This window comes from Vigna umbellata, chromosome 9 (assembly GCF_029865625.1).
Source record: "Vigna umbellata cultivar VRB3 chromosome 9, Vumbellata_1.0, whole genome shotgun sequence".
Classification (NCBI taxonomy): domain Eukaryota; kingdom Viridiplantae; phylum Streptophyta; class Magnoliopsida; order Fabales; family Fabaceae; genus Vigna; species Vigna umbellata.
Window position 1 is genome coordinate 27,973,023 of NC_142173.1, and position 22,022 is coordinate 27,995,044.

Below are 22,022 nucleotides of genomic sequence, written 5' to 3' on the forward strand. Positions count from 1 at the left end.
TTTTAGCACCAGCTTCACATCCAGTGCCAATATATGTGGCAAACACTCATTTCTCCTCTTATTTCTCTCCATCTCAGTGTAATACTTATTCTTATCGCTGCTCTCCACCGCCACTGCTCTCCACCGCTGCTGTTCTCCACCGCCGCTCTCCACCACCGCTGCTCTCCACCGCCGCTGCTCTCCACCGCTGCTGCTCCCTACTGTCGCTGCTCTCTACCGTCACTGCTCTCCACCGTCGCTGCCCTCCACCGCCGCTGCCCTCCACCACCGCTGCTCTCCACCACCATTGCTCTCCACCACATTTTTGCGATTAGGAACATTTCTCTTACAAATATGAGAATTGCAGAGAAACTCTCCATGATTCCCTATGATTTTAACTATTGAAAATAAATTGGTTGTTTGATTCTTTGGAAATTAGTTTGTTACTGGCGTGATGCTTTTTTGGTGGCGGAGTTCATGAAAACGAAAAAAATATGACACAGAGGGAGGAAGGAAGAAGAAGAAGATGAACCAGATCGCGGTAATTACCGAAGGCCATAAACCTTCGGTAATTACCGACGGCTTTACCGAAGGACAAAAGCCTTCGGTAATTACCGACGGCTGAAATATCCGTCGATAAAGGTTACCGACAATGTTTTTACCGACGGTATTTTGACTGTCGGTAAGCTGTCGGTAAACGACGATTACCGACGGATTTGATACATTACCGATGAACTACGACCGTCGGTAATATCAATTATTCTTGTAGTGTTGACCCGTTAAACTAATAATCACATGTTTTATCTTTTTTTAATATTTTTATAAAATAATAAGCACATCTTCTAATTTTAAAAGAGATCCAATGAAATAGTATTAATCTTTCTATGTTTTTAATGAATAACATTTATAATAATTATTCTATTTAAAAATAACATATAAACTAAAGTATACTTTTTTTCAAACAAGATAATACTTTTTTGGTTTAATCCTTTTTGACGTCCCTATTTGTGTAGGAATGTCTCAGATAGGTCCTCGTTTTCTAAAGTGTATCAAAATGGTCCTTAATTTTGAAAATTGATATCAATTGAGTCCTTTTCGTTAAGTTGGCTGGACGGCGTTAAAAAAATTGATGAGTGAGATGCTGAGATGACGAACGAACGCTCGTCCACCAGCGAACGAACGCTCGTCCACCAGCGAACGAACGCTCGTCCACCTCTTACTGCTGGACGACCGTTCGTTCCACACTGGACGACCGTTCGTTCGCTGGTGGACGAGCGTTCGTTCGGTGGTGGACGAGCGTTCGTTCGTCATCTCAACATCCCACTCATCAATTTTTTTAACGCCGTCCAGCCAACTTAACGGAAAGGACTCAATTGATATCAATTTTCAAAATTAAGGACCATTTTGATACACTTTAGAAAACGAGGACCTATCTGAGACATTCCTACACAAATAGGGACGTCAAAAAGGATTAAACCTACTTTTTTTTATATTTTATATTAACTATACGAAAAGTTACATTTCAGTTAATGATAAACCGTCTTATAATATAAATGATTATATTTTTGCACGTATCAAACAAATAATTAAATTTATTTATATTTATATATGATTTTATTTATATTTATAGTTATATATATAACTATAAATATAAATAAAATAAAGAATATCAGTATTATTTTATTAATTATATAGAGTATCCAAATGTTTATTTTAAAATAAAAATATATAAATTATTGATAAAACTCTTAGAAGGGATGGGATTTTTTCATAGTCAAATTATTCCATTTTTATTTATTAACCATTTTTAATTTTTATACTTTAAAACTTTAATTTTTAATCAAATTTTATTTAATATTTTTATTTTAAATAAAACAATAGAAAGAAAGTGACACTCTATTAAACATATGAAAGATATGAGTATTATTTTATGAAAAACATAAAAGCATACGTGTGTCTTTTTAAAAGATTAGAAGTATGTAATTGCTATTTTATTAAAAGCATAAATTTTTTTTATCATTTGACTAAAAATATGATAGAAAGTATTGTTATTATTTTATTGAAAACTTAAGAAAAGTTAATATCTATGTTAAAACTAAAAGAAGAATTAAGTCTAATTTTTCCACATCTAATTATATTACTTCCAAGGAAGAATTAAACTCAACCAAATTTAAAAAATAAAAATCTAATCAAATTATTTCAAAGAATATAAATTGAAAAAAAATATAACTTATTTTATAGTGAACTAAGAGCTGTCAAAACGGGTAACTCGGCTCGACCCGGTCTGGCCCACCACGAGTTGGTCACTTAGTGAGTCAACCCAACCTGACTTATTTATTAGTGAGCCGAAAAAATTTGAACCCGACTCGACCCACCACGGGTTGGTGGGTTAAACCTATTGTTGTCAAAATGGGTTGTAACCCGCGAGCCAACCCGGCTCACCGCGGGTTTGAGCCGAGTTGAGTTTGAAAAAAAATGTAATTTTTTTATGTGAGCTAGTTTTCGACTCGACTCACTTAGAACCCGGCTCACCGAATTCGCTCACCAACCCAATTATTTATTATTTTGTGTTTCAATATTATTAGTTAGCATTTTTTATTATATTGTAGATGGTGATAAAGAAGAAGATGTTTCAAGAGAGAAAAATATTATAGATTTATGACTCTAATATTATAAATGGACAACTGATACAAAAATTATCAATATTAAAAGCTTATTTGTTCGCCTTGTATGTGTTTTTGGATTACATTGTATGATACTTTTTTTATTTATTTTGAATTGTCTTTGGAGTTTAAGATCATTTTAGTGTGACGTTTATTTATATTTGAATTAAAAAAGTTGTAATTTTTTATTGTAAAAAAAACTTATAATTAAATGAGTCAGTGAGCCAACCCATTTAACCCACCAACCCGTGGTGGGTCGGGCCGAGTTCGAATTTTTTTAGCTCGTTAATAAATGAGCGAGTTGGGTTGGGTCACTAAGTGACCAACCCGTAGTGAGCCGGGCCGGGTTACCCATTTTGACAATTATAGTTAAACAGGTTGACTCACTGACTCACTTAATTATAAAGTTTTTTAAAAATAAAAAAAATATAATTTTTTTAATTCAAATCTAAATAAATTTCATTCTAAAATGATGTTAAACTTCAAAGACAATTAAAAAAAAGTATCATACAATTCAAGCGTAATCCAAAAACAAATACAAAAGGCGATTTTAACATTGATAATATTTGTATCCATTTATAATATTAGAGTTTTGAATACATAAATCTATAATATTTTTCCCTCTTGAAACATCTTTTTCTTTATCCCTATGTACAATATAATAAAAAAAATGCTAACTAATAATAATGAAAAACAAAATAATAAATAATTAAATTAAATTAGGTGGGTTGATGAACTCACTACGGGTTCAACCCATATGAACCCGGTTCTAAGTGAGCTGTGAGCCAGGTTAACAATTAGTCTGCATAAAAAAAGAACATTTTTTTCAAACTCAATCCGGTTTGAACCCGTGGTGAACCGGTTGGCCCACGGGTTACAAACCATTTTATTAAATGGAATAAGTGATTTTTATTAAATGAAAAAAGTGATTTTTGATTTTGTTAATGTAATTTTTCTCGTAATCTTTTATACTTTAACAATAAAAAGATTACTTTTATAATATATATATCTCAAATGGCGATACACTTCTAAAATGGGCAAGACATTACTAGTGTCAACATTATGACACTTTCAAAATATCTATTTTAAAATGAGTATTAAAAGTTCAAACGCGTGATTCCAAGATTTGAAGTATGAAGATGAAAATAAAAGGCAAAAGGTTCATCTTATAAAAACTAAAAATAAAATTTTGAATTTTATAGGAATGAAAAATATTTTTTTATGAAAAAAAAAAACATGGTTATTTCATAAAGCAATAAAAACAGGTTTAAACGTTATTAATTTGGTTTTTCTTTTTGTGTTTGGAAAACATAAACCCTTCAAACCTTTAAAACATTTAAACCCTTCACTTCTGCGCCCTTGTTGTTTCCTTCTCCACCCACGGCGGAACAAAATTCTCCGAACCAAGGTCTGAGCCGAAGTCCGAGCCTTCAAATTCAATGGAAGAAGATCACACGGAGTCATTCAAGGATGGTTCGGACCTCTGCCAGCAGCTCATGGACCGCTACGCCAACTCTGCTGCACCTCAGCATCGCCACCTCCTCGCCACTGCCGCTGCCCTGCGCTCCAATATCGCTACCGAGTCTCTCCCACTTACGCCGCCCGCATACTTCGCCGCCGCCATCTCCACCCTCGACGCCGCGGAGGCGCTGGACCCCGTTGCCCTCTCCGCCCTGGTGTCATTCATGGCCATCGCCCTCCCCCTCGTGCCGCCCGGCGGCATCGCGGCGTCGAAGTCGCACAAAGCTTCGGAGATCCTCGTTGCAGTTCTGGCCAGGGAGGGTGAGGAGTTGGGCGCTGCGTGCATGAGGGCCATGGTGAAGTGCTTGGGGGTTTTGATTGGCTTTTGTGATTTAGAGGATTGGGACGGAATCAAATTCGGCTTTGAAGCATTGCTCAAGTTCTCCATTTGCAAGCGCCCCAAGGTTAGAGTTGATTGAGCTATTTGTTTTCATGCTTAATTTATATATTATACACACACACACACACACACAAAATTATGGGTGGATTTTGATGATAGCATTTTGAGCTTGCAGTGTGCATTTACTAATTTATGACCTTCCAACTTTGCAGACATTGGTCCATGCAATCGTATCATTCCCAATTTTGTGATTACAATATTTTTTTTAAAGTATAATCTATATTCAATGTTTTAAGTTTCAGTAGATTCATTCGATGATAGTTTCTACCTTGCAATGTAATCAGCATCCTGCGTTTGGTTATGGCCTTCAAATTCAATGTTGCTGACATCTGTCCCTGCCACTGTCTATGTTTTGTTTTCTTTCGTTTATGTCCAACGTGGCGCCAATGTGGTTGTCTTGGAGGCCCCTTCAATCACTTTCAAAAGGAATCAGTTGACAGTACATGCTTGCAATATTCTGCAATTTCAGTGCTGCAACTGTGACTGCAACACACCTCTAGTTTTAAACTCTCTCTGTCTCTGTGTGCGTGTGTGTGTGTCTATATATATATATATCCAATCATGAATAGATTTGGTGATGCTTTTACTTTGCAGTGCAATCAGCATTGGTTATGGCCTTTGATTTCGGGACATTGGTTGATGGCTATTAATCATTTCACCACTCTGAAGTTATGGAATTTTTCTCGGTTTAAATTGTGTTGTGGTTTGTTTGCTTGTTTTAGGTACGCAGATGTGCTCAAGAAGCTATGGAGAAGGTTTTCAAGTCTATCAAAGCCTCCACGGTTATCAACGAAGCTAGCAAGTTGGTTTTGTCAGAGCTGAAAAGTTGTAGTTCTTTGGCACTGAAGTTAAGTGCTTCGAGGACTTTTGATGGATGTAAAGAAGATAAGGTTTTGAATCATCTGGAGGTCCTACATCTTATGAATTTAATTAATCTCATTGCTCCATATCTATCTACGAAAATGATTCTGAAAGTTCTTTCAGAAGTGCATAAATTATTTAGTTTTATGTCTTCGGAACTTGCAAGGCATGCACTTAAAACTATTGAAGCTATTTTTGAAGCTTTTAGAATAAAAAATATAGTGCTAGAGAAAGAGGACATTGTGGTTTCTCTTACTTCATTTGTATATTTGAGGGATAAGAACTCTTTGGATACTGTGATTTTGGCATCAAAACTATTAGGAGTTGCAATGGACTTACTTTATAATGGAAAATCAAGCTTGTGGATCAAGAATCTCCCTCCAGTTTGCAGATCTGTGATTGGTAAGTATGGTTCATCCATGTTCATCAATAGTAGAATATTTGTTATATCCCTGATTATTTTATTTCATCTGGTTATCTGCTGAGCAATAGCTTCTGTTTTTTTTTTTGAAAAGTATGCTGTATTAAGTTTCGGTGGATCATATCATTACATAATTAATTTGTGAATTAGAAATCAAAATCTATCAATAATTCCCATGTAAAACATTTTCAATGCAGCCACAAAGCAATATTTTGCTGTTTTTCACCATGAATTTCTCCAACGAATTTTTATAGCAAATTGTTTCTTCAAATTTAAAATTATTCAATTCCTAAAACTTTTATTACTGTGATGATAAAATGATAGATTAATTATGTCACTGTGGGAGTGTTGTTTTGAAAGCTGTATTTTCTTTAACACCTTAACTTCTCTTTTTGATATCTTCCATGCAGCATTTGAACGTTATTTGTTATTTCATTATTGGTTTTATTGAATTAATGGTTTGGGGAATTGGTGTTGCTAAATACGTAATTAATTTTATTGATACTGCTGTTAACCCCTTGTATTTTCCCTTTTCTATGGTATTTTTTTTCCTGAGTCAAGCTACCAATGTTGAATTCAGGTCTTCTAAATTTTGAGGGAAACACTGCATCACAAGCTTCAAATATTTTGAAGGATGTGCTAAAGCATCATATTAGTCACTTAAGCGTGTTGATGGGTACAGATCAAACATTTATTGATGGTAGTCTGGAACGTGTCAAAGCAGATGCAATAAAATCAACATGTGCTGTTTTTGAGGATGCACTTTCTTCAAGTGATGGAATTCCAAATGAGCATGTTTTGTCAGTCATATCTGTTTTATTTCTCGAGCTTGGTACGTGATACTCTTGTTATTATATTAGTGTAACGTATAGAGGAATTGTTCTTTTGAATTTCATTTAAGGTGGTCTATAACAGCTTGCACTCATTGCTCTACCAACTGAGATAGACCCCCTCATTTTTCTTTTATATTGCCACCATTAATGATTAATGTTTATAAAAAAGTGAGGTGTTGTATCTTTGTGTAGTTTTTTGTGTATGGATGGAACAAGGGAGCTGTGTTTTAGTTGATTTAATGTTGGTTGCATTACTTTCCCTTCATAGATTTCATGGTATAGGGTCATGTTTGTGGTCTCTTTTTTGTGTTCTGAATTAGAAGAGTTGAGCTCTTCTCTTGTGCTTACGTCCTAACAAGTGGTGTTTTCACGAGAGTTTAGCTATGAAGAGGGTTAACTATAGGTTGAATTAAGGTGCAAACTGAATAAGGATATGTTAAACAATATAAAAGAGAGACATTGAGTTGAAACCGTGTATTTTTGAGACAACTCAGTTGCTTTATTTATATTGAGAAAACAAAATAAAAAAATTAAATAGAGGATATTTGATCCTTTAATAATAAATGTATGGTACGAGAATAAATAAAAATATTCTTAATTATACATGTATAATCTAGACGTTCCTGATTATAAAGGATCTGTATCTTATCTCTATAGTTATAACATTGCACTTTTTAGTTAGAGCATATAAATCATATGTGCTCAGCTTGCTGCAAATATGATCAATCCTTGGAGACTTGGTGAATATTGTCAGCCAACTATTCACCAAAGTTGATAAATCTAGTGCCGATGTCTCCAGGCTCCAAGTTGCCTCTTGTGAATGATAATCTATGTCAGTATGTTTGCTTCTCTCATGAAATATAATAATTGGAGGCTGTTAGATATATTATATCTTTTAGTTAGTTAGTTATTATTTCTCATTTGTATTTTGGGCTTAGCCCATATTTCTTCTATTATAAATAGATAATCCTATGTGTGTATTTAACACAAGGGGACATTCTCTCCCAATCTTCTCTATTTCTCATATGGTATCAGAGCAGGTTCTCTGATCTTCTTCCAGGGTTTCTGCTGTCTGCCGGCGGCCGGCCGCCATGGCCGCCGACAGCCCCTAAAATCTCAGTGGGCAGTCTATTTTTCTTCTTAAATCTCTGCCACAGTCAGCACCAGTCCAGACCCAGTGTGCCACTGCTGTCGCCGCCACTTTCCTCTGCCGTCGCTGCTAACTCCGGCCACCGTCGCCGCCGCTGCCGTTGCCGCCGTCACCGCCGGCCACCGTCACAGTTTCGACGGGTGACCTGCGGATCTGGACCGTCTCTTCGAGCGACGACCAACCACGCCAGTTTCGAGAGCCACCTCTCAGTCACGCGCCGCCACGCAGCGCTTCTTTCCGGCCAGTCCGCCGCCGCCTTGTCGCCGGCCACCGTCACAGTTCCGTCTGGCGACCACTGGATCTGGTTCGCCTCTTCATGCGACGATCAACCCCACCGGTGTCGGCGTCTGACTCTTTCCCACGCTCCGCCACGCGCCGCTTCTTCTCCGTCAGATCTCGGGTGCGTGTTTGTCACGCGCCGCCTTCCCAGCATCGGTATCAAACCGCGACGCTGCCAGTTGTCTCGCCGGACCTCCCCTCTCTCTGTTCAGACCTTCCAGAGCAGCCATTGCTGCCATCTTCGTCTGTTTTCAAAGCATCTTCATCTCGCCGCACGTTCCGCATCGTCAGACCTTCCTTTCTGCGTTGTGTGCTTCGTCTCAGCTGCTGATGCCGATTCTGCGTTGTGTGCTTCGTCTCAGCTGCTGATGCCTGTCCGGCCGTTTGCCGCTGTCCGGCCGTTTGCCGCTGTCCGACCGTTTGCCGCTGTCCGCGCCGTTTGCTACTGCCCAGGCGCCGTATGCTTCCAACCACTGTAGGTCCCCATCACCTCGTCAGTTAGTGATGGCAGTCCCTGTAGTTTTGTCGCTTCCAGCCACTACAGGTCCCATCAGTCAGTGATGGCAATTTAGTCCCTACAGTGAGGGGGAGTATGGTTCCAAGGCAACACTACAAGTCACATAAATATGGGTGTAGTCCCTGCAGTTTTGTAGATTTCAGCTACTACTGTTGATCCCGTCACCCAACCATCATTGATGAGGATTTAGTGTAGTCCCTGCAGTTTTGTAGCTCTTAGCTTTCAGCTACCACTGTTGATCCCGTCACTCATCCATCATTGATTGGGAATCAGTCCTTGCAGTTTGTCATTGTCCACGACTGCTCTCCTTCATCCACTTTTGATGAAGCTGTTAGTCCAATGTTTGCCTCACACTCTTGAAGACAAATCATCTAGTTCAACACTGAGTTCATCTATTCCAAGCTTAGTTCATACAATTTGTATGCTCCAGCTTGAGGGGGAGTGTTAGATATATTATATCTTTTAGTTAGTTTGTTATATGTTTGCTTCTCTCATGAAATATAATATTGGAGGCAATGTGTAGTGCTGCATGGATGTCACATATAAGGTGCATACGGGATGCAAGTGGACAGATTCTAAAGTGCATATGGTTTGCATCCCAATGTGGTTGTAACCTATAAGCAAACAAACCTCTTTGTGGCAAGCTATACAAGCCCAAAGTCTTAACATATGTAACATGAAGCCACCCAAGCTAAGCAGGGCCCTCATAACTGTGTTGAAAGAAGTGTCAAGAGATCTCAGCACACTGTAGGTTTGTTGTCTGCCATTGGTATATATGGGCCTCACTTCAAAGTTATCGAAATGTTTCATGCCGACAAAAAATAGGTTTGGGTGAGGTGTATTGTGGATTTAATAACATTACATTGTTAAACATTAGTCTTCATCCATTGTTCATGTTTTGTAGGAATAGATTCAACAATTGTGGTGAGACGAGCTTTGTAGCCCAACCCACTTAATCATTACTTAATTTTGAAATCCTATGTAATACTAACAATATGCTTGGTAAAGAAGGGTGAATCTGTTATGGATGTTTATTGGTTGTTGGAAGACATCTTTTGTATAGAAATACGGAAAAAATAATAAAATAATCTGTGAGAAAAGTAAGTTGAATCACTGAATGATCTCCAATGGAGCTACCACCACAGGGGTAGGGTCATACGAAGGTGGTAACCTGGGCGCAGGTTGGTCAGCCATGAGACATTATTTCAAGTTCTGCCATGTGCTGACCAGAGTTGTGAACCGCAGGGGAGATGATGCACATGCACATCCTTACATTGATGGGTGGTTTGAGTCAGAGTTTGTACAGTTGGGTGGATGGGCTTGGTGTAATCCTAACCCTATGGTCTTAGAGCAAACAGGTTTTCAGAAACCTCACCAGAGATTACCAAAACAGTGAGTTGACCTACTAATATGGTTTTGAAAAAGGCTTTAGAAATCATGTCAAACTATAGGAATCCCACAAGTAGGATAATGTACTTGATGTTGTACTTAAGTCTTAAAGTTCTCCAACATAATGGATTTGTTTTTTGGGTTGAACTCTCCTCATGTGCTTAAGTCCTAACATGGATATATCCCGTTTACAAGGCTGCTTGTTTGTTTTTAAATTTATTTCGTGGGGAGATGATGTCTTATTATCTGTTATCACACTTGTTTCTTTATCAATAGTAACATTTCTTCTTTAAAAGACTAATAGTTGTAAAACTACATGATGTCCATATCTTCTTACTTTCTTGTATTCCTTTTTGGTTAAAGGAGAATTCTCATTTATGTTGATGAGGAACATTGTGCTTAAGCTTGCTGACTTGATGGTTCAAATTTCCGGAGGCAAAGTTCATAATGAGCATGTAAGTACCCACAAAGATTCTGTTGTTTTTCACTCATTTCAAAATTTCTGGGGTAGTTCACTGTCTATTTGCTTTTAGATCAGCATTGTGGAGCCTTACTGGAACACTTTCTGAGGATAGTTATTTTTTTTTAAATTTTCAGTGTAACGATGTGTATATTGATGTATTAAATATTTTTGTTTGTTCGCACAAAATTTCTGGGGTAGTTCCTGTCTATTTGCTTATTTAGTGATAATCTTTTTTCTCGAAAACATTAATTACTACTTACTACTAGTACTTTTTTATTACAGTTATTTCTGGTTTGGTACAATTTAAACTGATTGCTGACTCATCTGCTTTTCATTTTTATGCAGCTTCAGAAATGCATTGGGTGTGCTGTTTATGCTATGGGTATAGAGAAATTTCTTTCACTTGTACCTATATCCCTTGATGAACACAGCTATACTTATTCAAATATTTGGCTACTACCAATCTTGAAGCGCTATGTCAGTGGTGCATCACTTGCATACTACATGGACCATATCATGCCTCTTGCCAAGTCCTTTAAGAAGGCTAGTCGAAAAGGTATATTTTATGTTATGTGCTTTGAGGCTGTTTTCTTTCTTCATTTTTTTTTTCTTTTCTTTTAAGGTGGAGGAAGCTTGAGTTTTTTTTCTTATGCTTATCCCCTCTCTGTCATTACCACTTGCATTGCTTTGAGCCTGGTTCCCATCCCCCTTTTTCTTTACATTTTTGACTTAGAGATCGACAAAGCTTGTCTGATTTTCTATTACTTTCAAAGCAGAGAAGCTTCTCAAAATAATTGTGTCTGTAAATAGTGAAAGATAATTACTTATCCATTTTGTTTATATAAACAATAATAGGAAAAGGAAACTAATTTGTAGCAATTAGATAATTTGGGATATTCTGATGATTTAGAAAAACAACTAGAGAAAAACATTGTATGTTTTCTTGTTCTCAAATATTTTTCCCCTTTGCCGCTGTCCGTACAGTTCCAGTCTTACGACAATCACTTTTTTGTTTAAATTGGGGAGCAAATTTTTTCCTGTTTCTTTCAGTCAGAAAGTCAGAGATTAGTCAGGAAATGATGGCCTGTGCTCATGACCTTCGGGGACTGCTGCCTGCCTTTTGTCGTCATGCAACTGATACTTACCAAAATTGTACTCGTCTCTCTGATGTCCTTATTACTTTTCTTAAGGAGGATCCTTCCATGCATCAAAATGTTTCCAAGGCATTGCAGGTAACACTTCCACAAACTAGTGGGGAGACCCTTGTAAATTTTGTTGTTATATCCTTTTTATTTTTTCAGTTCTTTTTCCTTCTAAAATGGTTATGAATTTTGTGCAGATTCTTGTAAATGAGAACAAAGCTGCACTTAGCCCTAAAAAGAGTATGGAAGATTGCCTTGGTGAATATGATTTTCTATCGGAGTTCAGCATGCAACCTACTTATTCAAAGAAAGCTGCTACCAAAAACATAAAGTCATTGGCATCTTGTTCAAATCAGTTGTTGTATGTTTTATCAGATTTATTTATCAGTTCACTTCCTGAAGCACGCTTATCTTTAAAGGTTCTGCATTTATCACTTGTGTTACTCATTCTCCCATATAGAATGATACCTTTCTCTTATGTTCTATTTTGTTGTAGAAAATGCATGAATTAGCTATTATGGTGGAATGGTCTTATTCTACTTGGGCCAGTTATATAATTTGAAGAATTTCTAGGCTGAACATTATTGGCTTTTAATGTTGCCTCTTGCTTTTCTTGCCCTTAGAATGCTGGTTGATATCTTGTTTACACGTAGTTGTCAACTGCTTTCTGATCTTGGTCATTATTTACGTTATATTGACGTTTTGATAATGTTTAAGTAATTTGGAACATTTGTTTCCTTTCTTTTTCAGGGAGCAATTGGGTGCCTAGCGTCTGTCACTGATTCTTCTGTAATCAAAGAGCTTCTTCTGTCTCTGCTTAAGAGGTCTCAACTTGTAGATTGTGAAGGTGAAGCTAAAGTATTGTCAAGTCCTGGAGAGGTAGACAGTGATCAAAGTGACTTGAAGGGATGCTCTCAGAGGTACAATGATTAATTTATACAAGAGTAATTTTCAGTATTGGTGTCTGTTAGCATTTCTCAAATTATATTGGTTTTGCATTTCTTTTTTGTTTCTTAACTGAGATGGTGCTATTTTTTTTTTTGCTGTTTTTTGATCCGATCTACGGAGTCAGCATCTTGTTGATTATGTGCTCACATAGGTTTATTATTTCCTTTGATGGCTACACTGCAGTACCTGATTTGTGACAGAAGATTATGCATAGTTCCTCTAAGTTTAATCATAGAAGTATGCCATTTACCAACACGTACAGCAAAATAATTGAGTGATTCTTGGGAGTTATCAATCTAAAGACTCTATTTTTCATCTAATTTTGGCTGTATATTGCAAAATTATGTAGTAAAATAAAATCATTCATGCGCTTACACCCAACAATTTAATGGTATATTGCCAACTTGGTCAAGAGTTTAATCCTTAACTTCTGCATTCTTCTAAAACTTACATTTATGATAAATAAAAGGTTGGGAGATTGTCTGTGTTTCATTCTGAAAGACTTTTGTGGGTGAAACATGTTAAGAGATTTAATGAATCATTTGCGTGCCTACTGCCAACTGGTTCAAGTTTTAAAGTGTTGGTGCCTGATAGTAATAACATTTGTTTATTTTTGGTAGTTGGACAAAATTAATTGAAACTGTATATTCAGTTATGAATCTTGTTCAGAAGCAAGCCTTCATACATATTAGTGGAATGGCTGAGCTTTGACACAATTACATCTTCTTGAACTATAAAATGATGTTTCCAAATCTGAAATTAATAATATCCAAACCATATGCCCTGATAACCTGTTACTACCTTTCAATTTTTTGTTATTATATAATGAATACCAAAACTAAGTCATTTTGTTCTTCAGGTGTCTGATATTGGAAATGGTATCTTGCCTAGTTGAGGGAGCAAAGGATGATCTGCTTGAGAAAATTTATAATTTAACCATACATTCATTTCAGGTATTTTTCAAAGTTTGGAGAATACTTTTAATTGATCTTACTTTTTTCTTTAATTCTTTTGACTAACTATATAATTTTGTAAAATAATTTCATGTATGCTTTTGGTTTTACAGGAAAGTGATGAGAGTGTTCATCTCGAAGCATACAACACATTGAGAAAAATTTTGGAGGTCTGGATTTGTTTGAGATTTTTTTGTTTCATTTTCTCCCTCTTAGTCTTGTTATCTGACTATCTATGTATCTCTTAGAAAATCTAAGAAATATTTGATATCTTTTTTATATATCTATGCTGTTGTAGTGTGTACCCTAGGTGCTGTTAGGTTTTATTTTTTCTATTATATGATTTGTTTTGTTATTTAGTTATGTTCCTAGTGAATGTTGTATTTATTGCTTTAATATATTAAATGAGTATAGATTTGAAAACGGGCTGAAATCCATAGGCCAACATGGCCCATCACTAGTTTGGGTCAGGATGGATTGGAAAAATTAGGAACATTTTAGGTATATAAAAAAAGTCACTTGGTTCACTTAGAACTTGACTCATTAGGCTGAACCTGTGCTAACCGGACCAACTTGTGGGGATTTGGTGATGGTTGCACATAATGACAGATGGTTTCTTTTCATTTTGGAGAGGCGAGGTTTTCTTCCTTACTTTACACAGCAATTGATCCTTCTAATTTTTTGTTAATGGGCTACTGGCCCATTTTTTTATCTTGATTGGTTTCCTTAATGGGTTGCCACAAGGTGTCGCATTGATGGGCCTTCCAACACATCATGACGAAAACCCATGGTGGGCTGGGATTCAACCTGTTTTTGCAGTTCTGGGTTCATCATATCTTCCATGTTTTTCTCTCTTTCAACTCTGTCTGTCTATCTCAGTATTGTTGCTGAATGATGCAGGAGAATCCATGCTTCTCTTCTTCTCGATACGTTGAGCTAATTGATTTATTACATGGATTAAAACCTCCAACTGCAATTACATCTCTTAGAAGTCGATATTCTTGTTTTCGCCTGCTGATGGTACATGCAATGAAGGTCAGAATTCTCAGTTATGAATTATGATAATGTTTCATTCTTATTTAAAATTTATCATCTTAGATATGTATGACATGGTTCTATAAATTTTTTGGCGACTATGTTGCAGAAATCTATTTTAGCATCCAACTCCTTATATTGTTTAGTCCATGTGTCATTTTCAATTGACGCTGTATTTAAACTCACCAAAACTGGATAACTAGCCTGACTGCTTTGTCTATTTTGGTTCTAGTTCATTTATAGCTTCACATTCAAGATTTAACTTGATGTCTTTATCTTTGACTAATGTACATCTACATTTTTTATTTTTTTATTAAAATAATTTTAAATGCCAATTAAATTTTTTATTGAGTGCCATAAACTTTTTAAATAAAATTAACCGGCAACCAACTTGCAGCATTGAAATTGCTGTGTTTGTTTCCAAAAACACTTGTACGCAGTAGGTTTTCAGAGTTGTTACAAACATTCTTATATAAGTTTATATGATTATGTCTCTAAAGAAACTTCTGTTGCAATTTCTTTTCCTTTGATTGTTGAAATTACAGTGAGGCTGGTTTAGCAAATGTACATGCCACTTTTGTTAGATATATGCATGGTTTTTTCCTTTTAGTATTCTGTGAAGAGCCTTTCAAAAGTTATAGCATATTAGACATGTTTTCTTACTGGGTTTTGCTTGTTAGTCCAGTTATTTTGACTATCTTTGTATTTCTTGCTCTTTGGTCTTTGAAGGAGGATGGGAGGGGTGCATATAATTTATATCCAGTCGTAATATTGTACATTATTGAGTGGTCATTTCTTTTTTTATATATATACGTGTGTGTATTCTGCAGGCTAATTTAGAAGAAGAGGAGAACTCAAAGGTTTTTCTTATTCTCAATGAAATTATTCTCATATTAAAGGATGTAAGTATATGAAATACTTGCCATTCATATTCTTGAAAGATCTTTGGCTTAGATTTAGTACTGATTTATGTCCAATGGTTCTGTTTAGGGCAAGGATGAAACTAGGAAAGAAGCATATGATTTGCTCTTAAATTTAAGTTCTACCCTGAGAGACTCATTATGTGTTGGTTCTATTGAACCATATCACAAACTAGTTAGCATGGTAAGTCCATGCATGATTTCAATTTTGTTTTATTCAGAGGATCACTAAGATTTGAGCTACTAACTAGGCTGCTCCTAAATATGCTTGTGGGATATCGCTCTATTAAGTATCGAACTTCCCACGTTTATCATGCTCTATTTATGTTTTTTTTTTTATATAAGCTAACAATCACGCAATCAATGCTGTGTCCATTCTGTGAGGTGGAAACGTGTCAGTAACTTATACTCTCATATACTCTCAATATACAGATAATGGGATACCTTTCTGGATCATCTCCTCATATAAAAAGTGGAGCAGTGTCTGCGCTGTCTGTATTGGTATACCAGGATACAAGTCTTTTAATATCTGTTTCAGGCCTTGTCCCCTCTCTTTTATCTCTGCTGCAAACCAAAGATGTGGAAATCATAAAAGTGAGTGTTATACTTTTTTACGATCATATTTTGAGTTTGAACATCTTGCTGTTATCGTTGTTTAATTTTACATCTGTAATAGGCTGTCTTGGGCTTTGTTAAAGTGATGGTATCTAGCTTACAAGCAAGGGAGCTGCAGAATATTCTGTCAGATGTTATTGCTGAAATCCTCCCCTGGTCGTCTGTCTCAAGACATCATTTTAGATCAAAGGTATGAACAATATCTAATGTTTAGCTCGGTCTTAAACATGCTGGTGTGTGCTAAATTAGATGCACATGCACCTGCACAACATGAACACATTGATCTGCATACTTTACAGATCTATCGGAATAATGTGTTTTTATTTTCTGCAGGTCACTGTTATATTTGAAATATTATTACGGAAGTGTGGTTCTGCTGCTGTCAAACTGGTTACCCCGGAGAAATACAAGTTTTTTCTCAAGACTGTTCTAGAGGTACTGTTTTTAGTATTGATTAAAAGATTATGATTGTAATGGTTCTTCTATAGTTTAAGTTTGGTGTCGGCCTAGCTATGTTACATACAGAATTGTATGCAAATCCATGAAGGTCAGCAAATAGTAGCTTAAAAATTCATATCAAGATTGGGCTTTTGAATGATTAGGCTTGTGCTTTAAAGGATAAAAATTCAAGCAAATTTCAGTTCTTCTTTAGCAAAGGTTATACCTGCTCTCCTTTTGGTTCCTATTTTTCCCTACTGTTTTCTGGGATACATCAACTCTTATTAGAGTGATTTTTGTCAAATTGGTAGATTAATTGTTAAATTTCTTTTTTAAAATTAAATTGGTTGGAGAAATTGTTAAATTAAAATATGTACGAAGAATAGAAACAAAGAGATTAAATTTCTTCTCATTATGAAAGCTAACAGCACGTTTAAGGTTCCTTATTTCCGTTAGTTTTATTTTCATCTATTCTCATTTTCATCTGGGATATTTTATGCCTTAGATTTTTTTTATTAATATTTGTATTGTGATTCCATCGGATTTTTTAAAGTCAAGATCATCAATTAGGAAACTCCGTGGCTAAAAGAATATTCACAATAAAACTTTGATTGATCATTTGTTGGTTGGTGGGAAATTCTTTTCTCCTTTTTCTTGCTTTGGATTTTGCACTACTTTCTAGCTCATTTTAAACTTGTAATATATGTAGATGGTGTACTGCTTACTGATTGTACAGATTTGATAAAAGTTTATATTATGGTGTCTATTGACTTGCAGAATCGGCATGGCAAATCAAGTGAAGCAGTCACTAAAGATTCAGAAAATATCCCTCAAGATTCTTTTACCAAGAGGTATATTTAGTTGCTTCTGAAAAAAATGAATTGAGTTTTTGTTTCTTCGAAGCTGATTGTGAGTCCTCTTTTTTCTCACCCTTTTTAGGCCAGAGTGGAGGAAGCCTGGAAGAGCAGCTACCCCAGATAAAGATTCAATAAAGAGCAACAAAAGAAAGAGAGACAACAAATTTGAGACAGTCAAGCCTGGCCAAAAGGAACCATTTAAATCTACCAGTAATGATGGATTAAGTTTACCCAAGAGAAGTAGGCCAGAAGAAAGTAGAAAAGGCAAGAAAAGTGGGAACAAAAGTTTCATTGGTGGTGGTGGGAAGAGAAACGTGAAGATGTCCAGCACTCAAAATTTTAAAGCACCTTCGAAGTCACACAAGCTAAAAAGGAAATTCCAAAGAAATTAATAGATGAGTCGAATACTGAAGCTGGTGAAACACTTCTTAGATGTCATACTCCCTGATTGTGTAGGGTTGACAGTGCCATTTTATATATGTAACTGCATATATAGCTTGGGAGATGAAAAGTGAAGGATACAGGATTTCTTCTTTCCTGTTGAACAACCACTATAGAGAGGAAGTTGTCACTTTATTGGGATGACATGCTGGAATCTACTGATTGAGAAAATGAAGTTCTGCTTACTGCATGCATTTTTGTTGCTGGAGTAGTTATGTTTTTGGTGAGCGAAGCTGCAGTAATGGATGTATTGTCGTGGTTGATTATGTAAATGGCTACGTGTTGCTGCCATCTTTTGCCCTCGGCAGGATTTTTCCCAAGGTGCTAGTTCTCACTAGATATTGTATGTCTTAACGAAGGATACATTGACCTATTTTCCATATATTTGCAAAGTTGTCAAACATAATGCAAGTGTCGTACTGAACGTGGCACACACAGTCACACGTTTTTTAGTGGGGAAAAAAGTAAGATAAAAAAAAATGTCCATCAAAGGACAAATTTCGTAGTTTGTAGAAGCTATAAACGGGTTCGGCAAAAAAGAAAATTAAGTGATATAAAGAACAAACTTCAACAAAGGCTTCGTGCTTGTGTCTCTATTATCATAATATTGAACTAGTTATGTCTAATTCTATTGTGTTTATCTCCGTTTGAAGAAAATTATAAAAATGTACTAGTTATGTTAGTTTGATACGATTTTACCGTCAAGATATCTTACTCGTTTGACACAATTTTTGGCACTTTCTTTTTTAATTTTCATTGAAGTTGTGTAGGGATAACATGGTTTTAGTTGTTTATACAATTTTTTTTATAAATTATTAAAAATGGTTAAAAATTGATTTTTGTCTCATTTATATATATATATATATATTTGATAAAGATAGGCATTATTTATTGGAATACTTTCTAACATAAATAAAACTGACAGACAAACGCTGATACCGAACCATAAAGAAGATGAAAGCAATGTAGTGCACTAAAGTTGAAGATGAGAAACAGACATGGGGTGGAAAATTGGGTCATTCAGCAATGCATCTTGCAGTTCTGGCCACAAAATGGCAGACACAGTCCATGAACCATCACCCTTGGCACTTAACCTTTGGTTCATGTATCCAACTCCTACCCTTGGAATGCTAGTGTAAACTGTCCCTAGCAAGGGTCTCCCAAATCCAAAGTCAACCTCAGTAACAGGAAACCTTTGTCCTGAGGACACCACTAGGGTTGGTACTTGTTCACCCAACACTGCCTTTGCTAGCATCAAACCAGGCCTATGACACTCAATCCAATCAATCAACTCCAAAAAATGATCCTCATTGTTTACCTTTGAAATTGACTCATGCACTGTGTTAGCAATGTCTGATATAGACCCTTTTTTCAATTCTTCAATACTTGCCTCCCCAAATGCCACAGACAGCACATTACCAATGTAATTTGACATCAAGTTCTCACCTCTTCCCATCCTTTCTCTTCCATCCACCAACCAACCCATCTTGCACTTTTCATGCCTTTGATCAATGCTACCAATCATTATCTTCCATACATACGCGGAGAAAGCCTCAATCTTTGTTTTCTTGACTCCATTCCCAGAAGCAAGTTTCTGCAGCATGTTGATGCTTGATGCTTTGATATGATAAAGGCGTTTCAGTGAGATATGGTTCATTGGCATGCTCTGTATCTCTTCCATGGTGCACCTCACAAAATTTTGATCCAACGATGGTTGATAATTGGGAGAAGAACGTGCACGAAGGTGTCTAGTATGGTCTGGTATGCAGGAGAGTGGTTTCTTTTGAGCCATTTCACACCAGGAAGCAATGAACTTACCAAAGGAACTGGCATCACCTAATGCATGATCAAAAGTAAAGGCTATAGACATACCTCCACATGAATATTCAGTCACCTGAATTTGCGTGGGGAAATCTGGTTCAACTGAGACTACCTTATCTTGAAGAGTTTCATTGAGATCATAAAAATCTACACTCTTTAATGGGGTGTCTGTGTGTGCTTCAATGATTAGAGCACCATTGTTGTCACATATGATCTCAGGCTCACTGGTTTTGGGATTTTGAACAATTTGGCCAGCAAAGGGATAATAGTGATCAAGTATTTGTGCCAGAGAGCTTTTAAGAGCATCAACAAAAGCCTTCAAGTTATCTGATTCTGGTTTGCGGTAGAAATACAAGTATGTAACAGGAAAACGACCTGAAAGCAGGTCAAGATTTGAGAGAGTGATTGAAAATGGTTCTTGTGGAGGATTCAGTGCTTTCACAACACTTTTCCTACTCACCTTAACTACAAAATTTTCTGGGTTTTTGAGAATGTCTGACATTTTTCAGAGGAGGATAGTGTTTCTCTCTGATATGCACTAAGGTTGGAAATGCATTTGAAATAATGAAACTTGGTATATAGCAGTTATATAGTATATTTTTACAGTGAAAGTTGGTGGATGTTGACATCAATGCTTCAGTGCTTTCTCATCACACATTATTGAATGGAAGTGATAAGTTGGCCATGATACCATTACCATGTCTCATGATTAAGAGCTGATATCATGAGTTTCGTGCTTATTTCAATCTTTGGTCAAGTTTGGTAGGCAACATAATTGTGGAAAGTGGTACATTTGAATGCATTCTTCAGTTAATCGTCTTCTGACAGTTTTTCTTTTCTCTGTTGTTGGACACCAGTTTCAACCATCTATAATTCTCTTTTGAATTGTAACATGTGAAAACATTGCTTAACTACAAGAGTAAAATACTCATGTTTTTTTATACGTTGTATACAAACACAAATGTCTATTTTTTATCTGTTACAAAAACCTTCCTGAGAGAAAACACACAATCATTTATAACTATCTATAAAGGTGATATTTTCTTATAAATATTTGTAATAGCTATTTTAGTGTGTACATTTCAATACCAATTTTATCCTTATTAATATAGGTTAATTTATTTATTCTTTTGATTTTGATTTTTTTTTAAATTCAATAACTACTCCTAAAAATTCTACATACTTATGATAGCATCATAAGCATTATTTATTCTATACTTACTTTATATTTTTATATTTTTTATAAATTTAATAAAAAAAATAATCTTTTATTATCAAAAGTAAATACGTGTATTTTTATTAGTATAAATAAAGACGTTTTGATGTTTTTAGAATTGTTTGAGCTGGGTCACATAAGTGAAGGAAGATAATTTTAGTTATTTTATGTTTTAAAATTATTTAATTAACTGAATGTGGCTATGATATTGTAATAATATTATTAATTATTTAGAAGTAGAAATCTTTATTTGTATATGTAAGTTGTGTGATGAAATTGGTAATATTTTGTGAATGATACTATAAATATAATGAATTGAGCTGGTTGATATGTTTTGTGATCTATAAGAAGCATTAGATTTTTTTGATATGGTTGGAATGGTATGAAATTAGTAGGTTTTGGTCTTCTACATTATGCAGACGACTCACTAAGAGGATTGAGTCGTTAGACGACGTTGAAGTCAAAGAGTTTATTGACTCAATGGTTGTTGAAAGATAATATTATTGTTGGACAACTCTAAAGTTAAAGAATTCACTGACTTGGCTGTTATTGGACGTTGTCCGTAGTTGTTGGACAAGTTCTGACATATTAAATCCTAGGAGCTTCAATTATCCTCTCGTTTGAACGACTACTAGATTTATTGTGCACTTAGGTTAACATTGCATGCTACTTTTTGAAAGTCTTTTACAATTTTTAAAAAAAAATTAACAATCTTTTATTAACAATAAGCCAATCAAATAGTTTGATTCAGATTTTATATGTAGATTACAAAAGAACCAAATCATATCATATTTAGTTGTAGTGATTATTTAATAAAAGTAGTAACCAATAATGAAAAACACCTTTCTTACTATGCCCTTAGTTGTGTATACATGAAGTGATAGTGGAAGGTGATGTTTCTTATCTTATGAAAGGCTGAAATTGGCGTGAAATAGGGAAATTGAAGGTTTGTGTGGGCACGTTCTTGATTTTAGACACCGTTAGTTTTTTCATGTGTTAAGGGAACCCTCATTCAAACTACTCCATATTGCACAACAAACTATAGTGCTTGTCAGTTCACAACTTCAAATCATGGACCACAAACATTCACATTCTCATCTTATGCTTTCCACCACTTTTCCCCAACCTTTCCAATTTCTTAGATATAACTTTCTCTTTTC

General features: G+C 35.6%; 2 protein-coding genes across 2 annotated transcripts; one reads left to right on the forward strand and one right to left on the reverse strand.

Annotated features, from left to right (window-relative positions):
- Positions 1-3,959: 3,959 nt before the first annotated feature.
- LOC148193133 (uncharacterized) lies at positions 3,960-18,231 on the forward strand. Its single transcript, XM_088098966.1, has 18 exons — positions 3,960-4,567; positions 5,286-5,826; positions 6,426-6,677; positions 10,377-10,468; positions 10,822-11,032; positions 11,527-11,708; positions 11,816-12,037; positions 12,369-12,538; positions 13,426-13,519; positions 13,633-13,689; positions 14,420-14,554; positions 15,385-15,456; positions 15,545-15,658; positions 15,907-16,068; positions 16,151-16,279; positions 16,423-16,524; positions 17,305-17,378; positions 17,467-18,231. The coding sequence occupies exons 1-18, from the start codon at positions 4,082-4,084 to the stop codon at positions 17,774-17,776; spliced, it is 3,405 nt and encodes a 1,134-aa protein (XP_087955092.1). The 5' UTR covers positions 3,960-4,081; the 3' UTR covers positions 17,777-18,231.
- Positions 18,232-18,771: 540 nt separating this feature from the next.
- Positions 18,772-20,273, reverse strand: LOC148193134 (coniferyl alcohol acyltransferase-like). The gene has a single exon (XM_088099644.1). It carries the CDS (start codon positions 20,146-20,148, stop codon positions 18,799-18,801), a length of 1,350 nt encoding a protein of 449 aa, XP_087955770.1. The 5' UTR covers positions 20,149-20,273; the 3' UTR covers positions 18,772-18,798.
- Between the last annotated feature and the right edge of the window lie 1,749 nt (positions 20,274-22,022).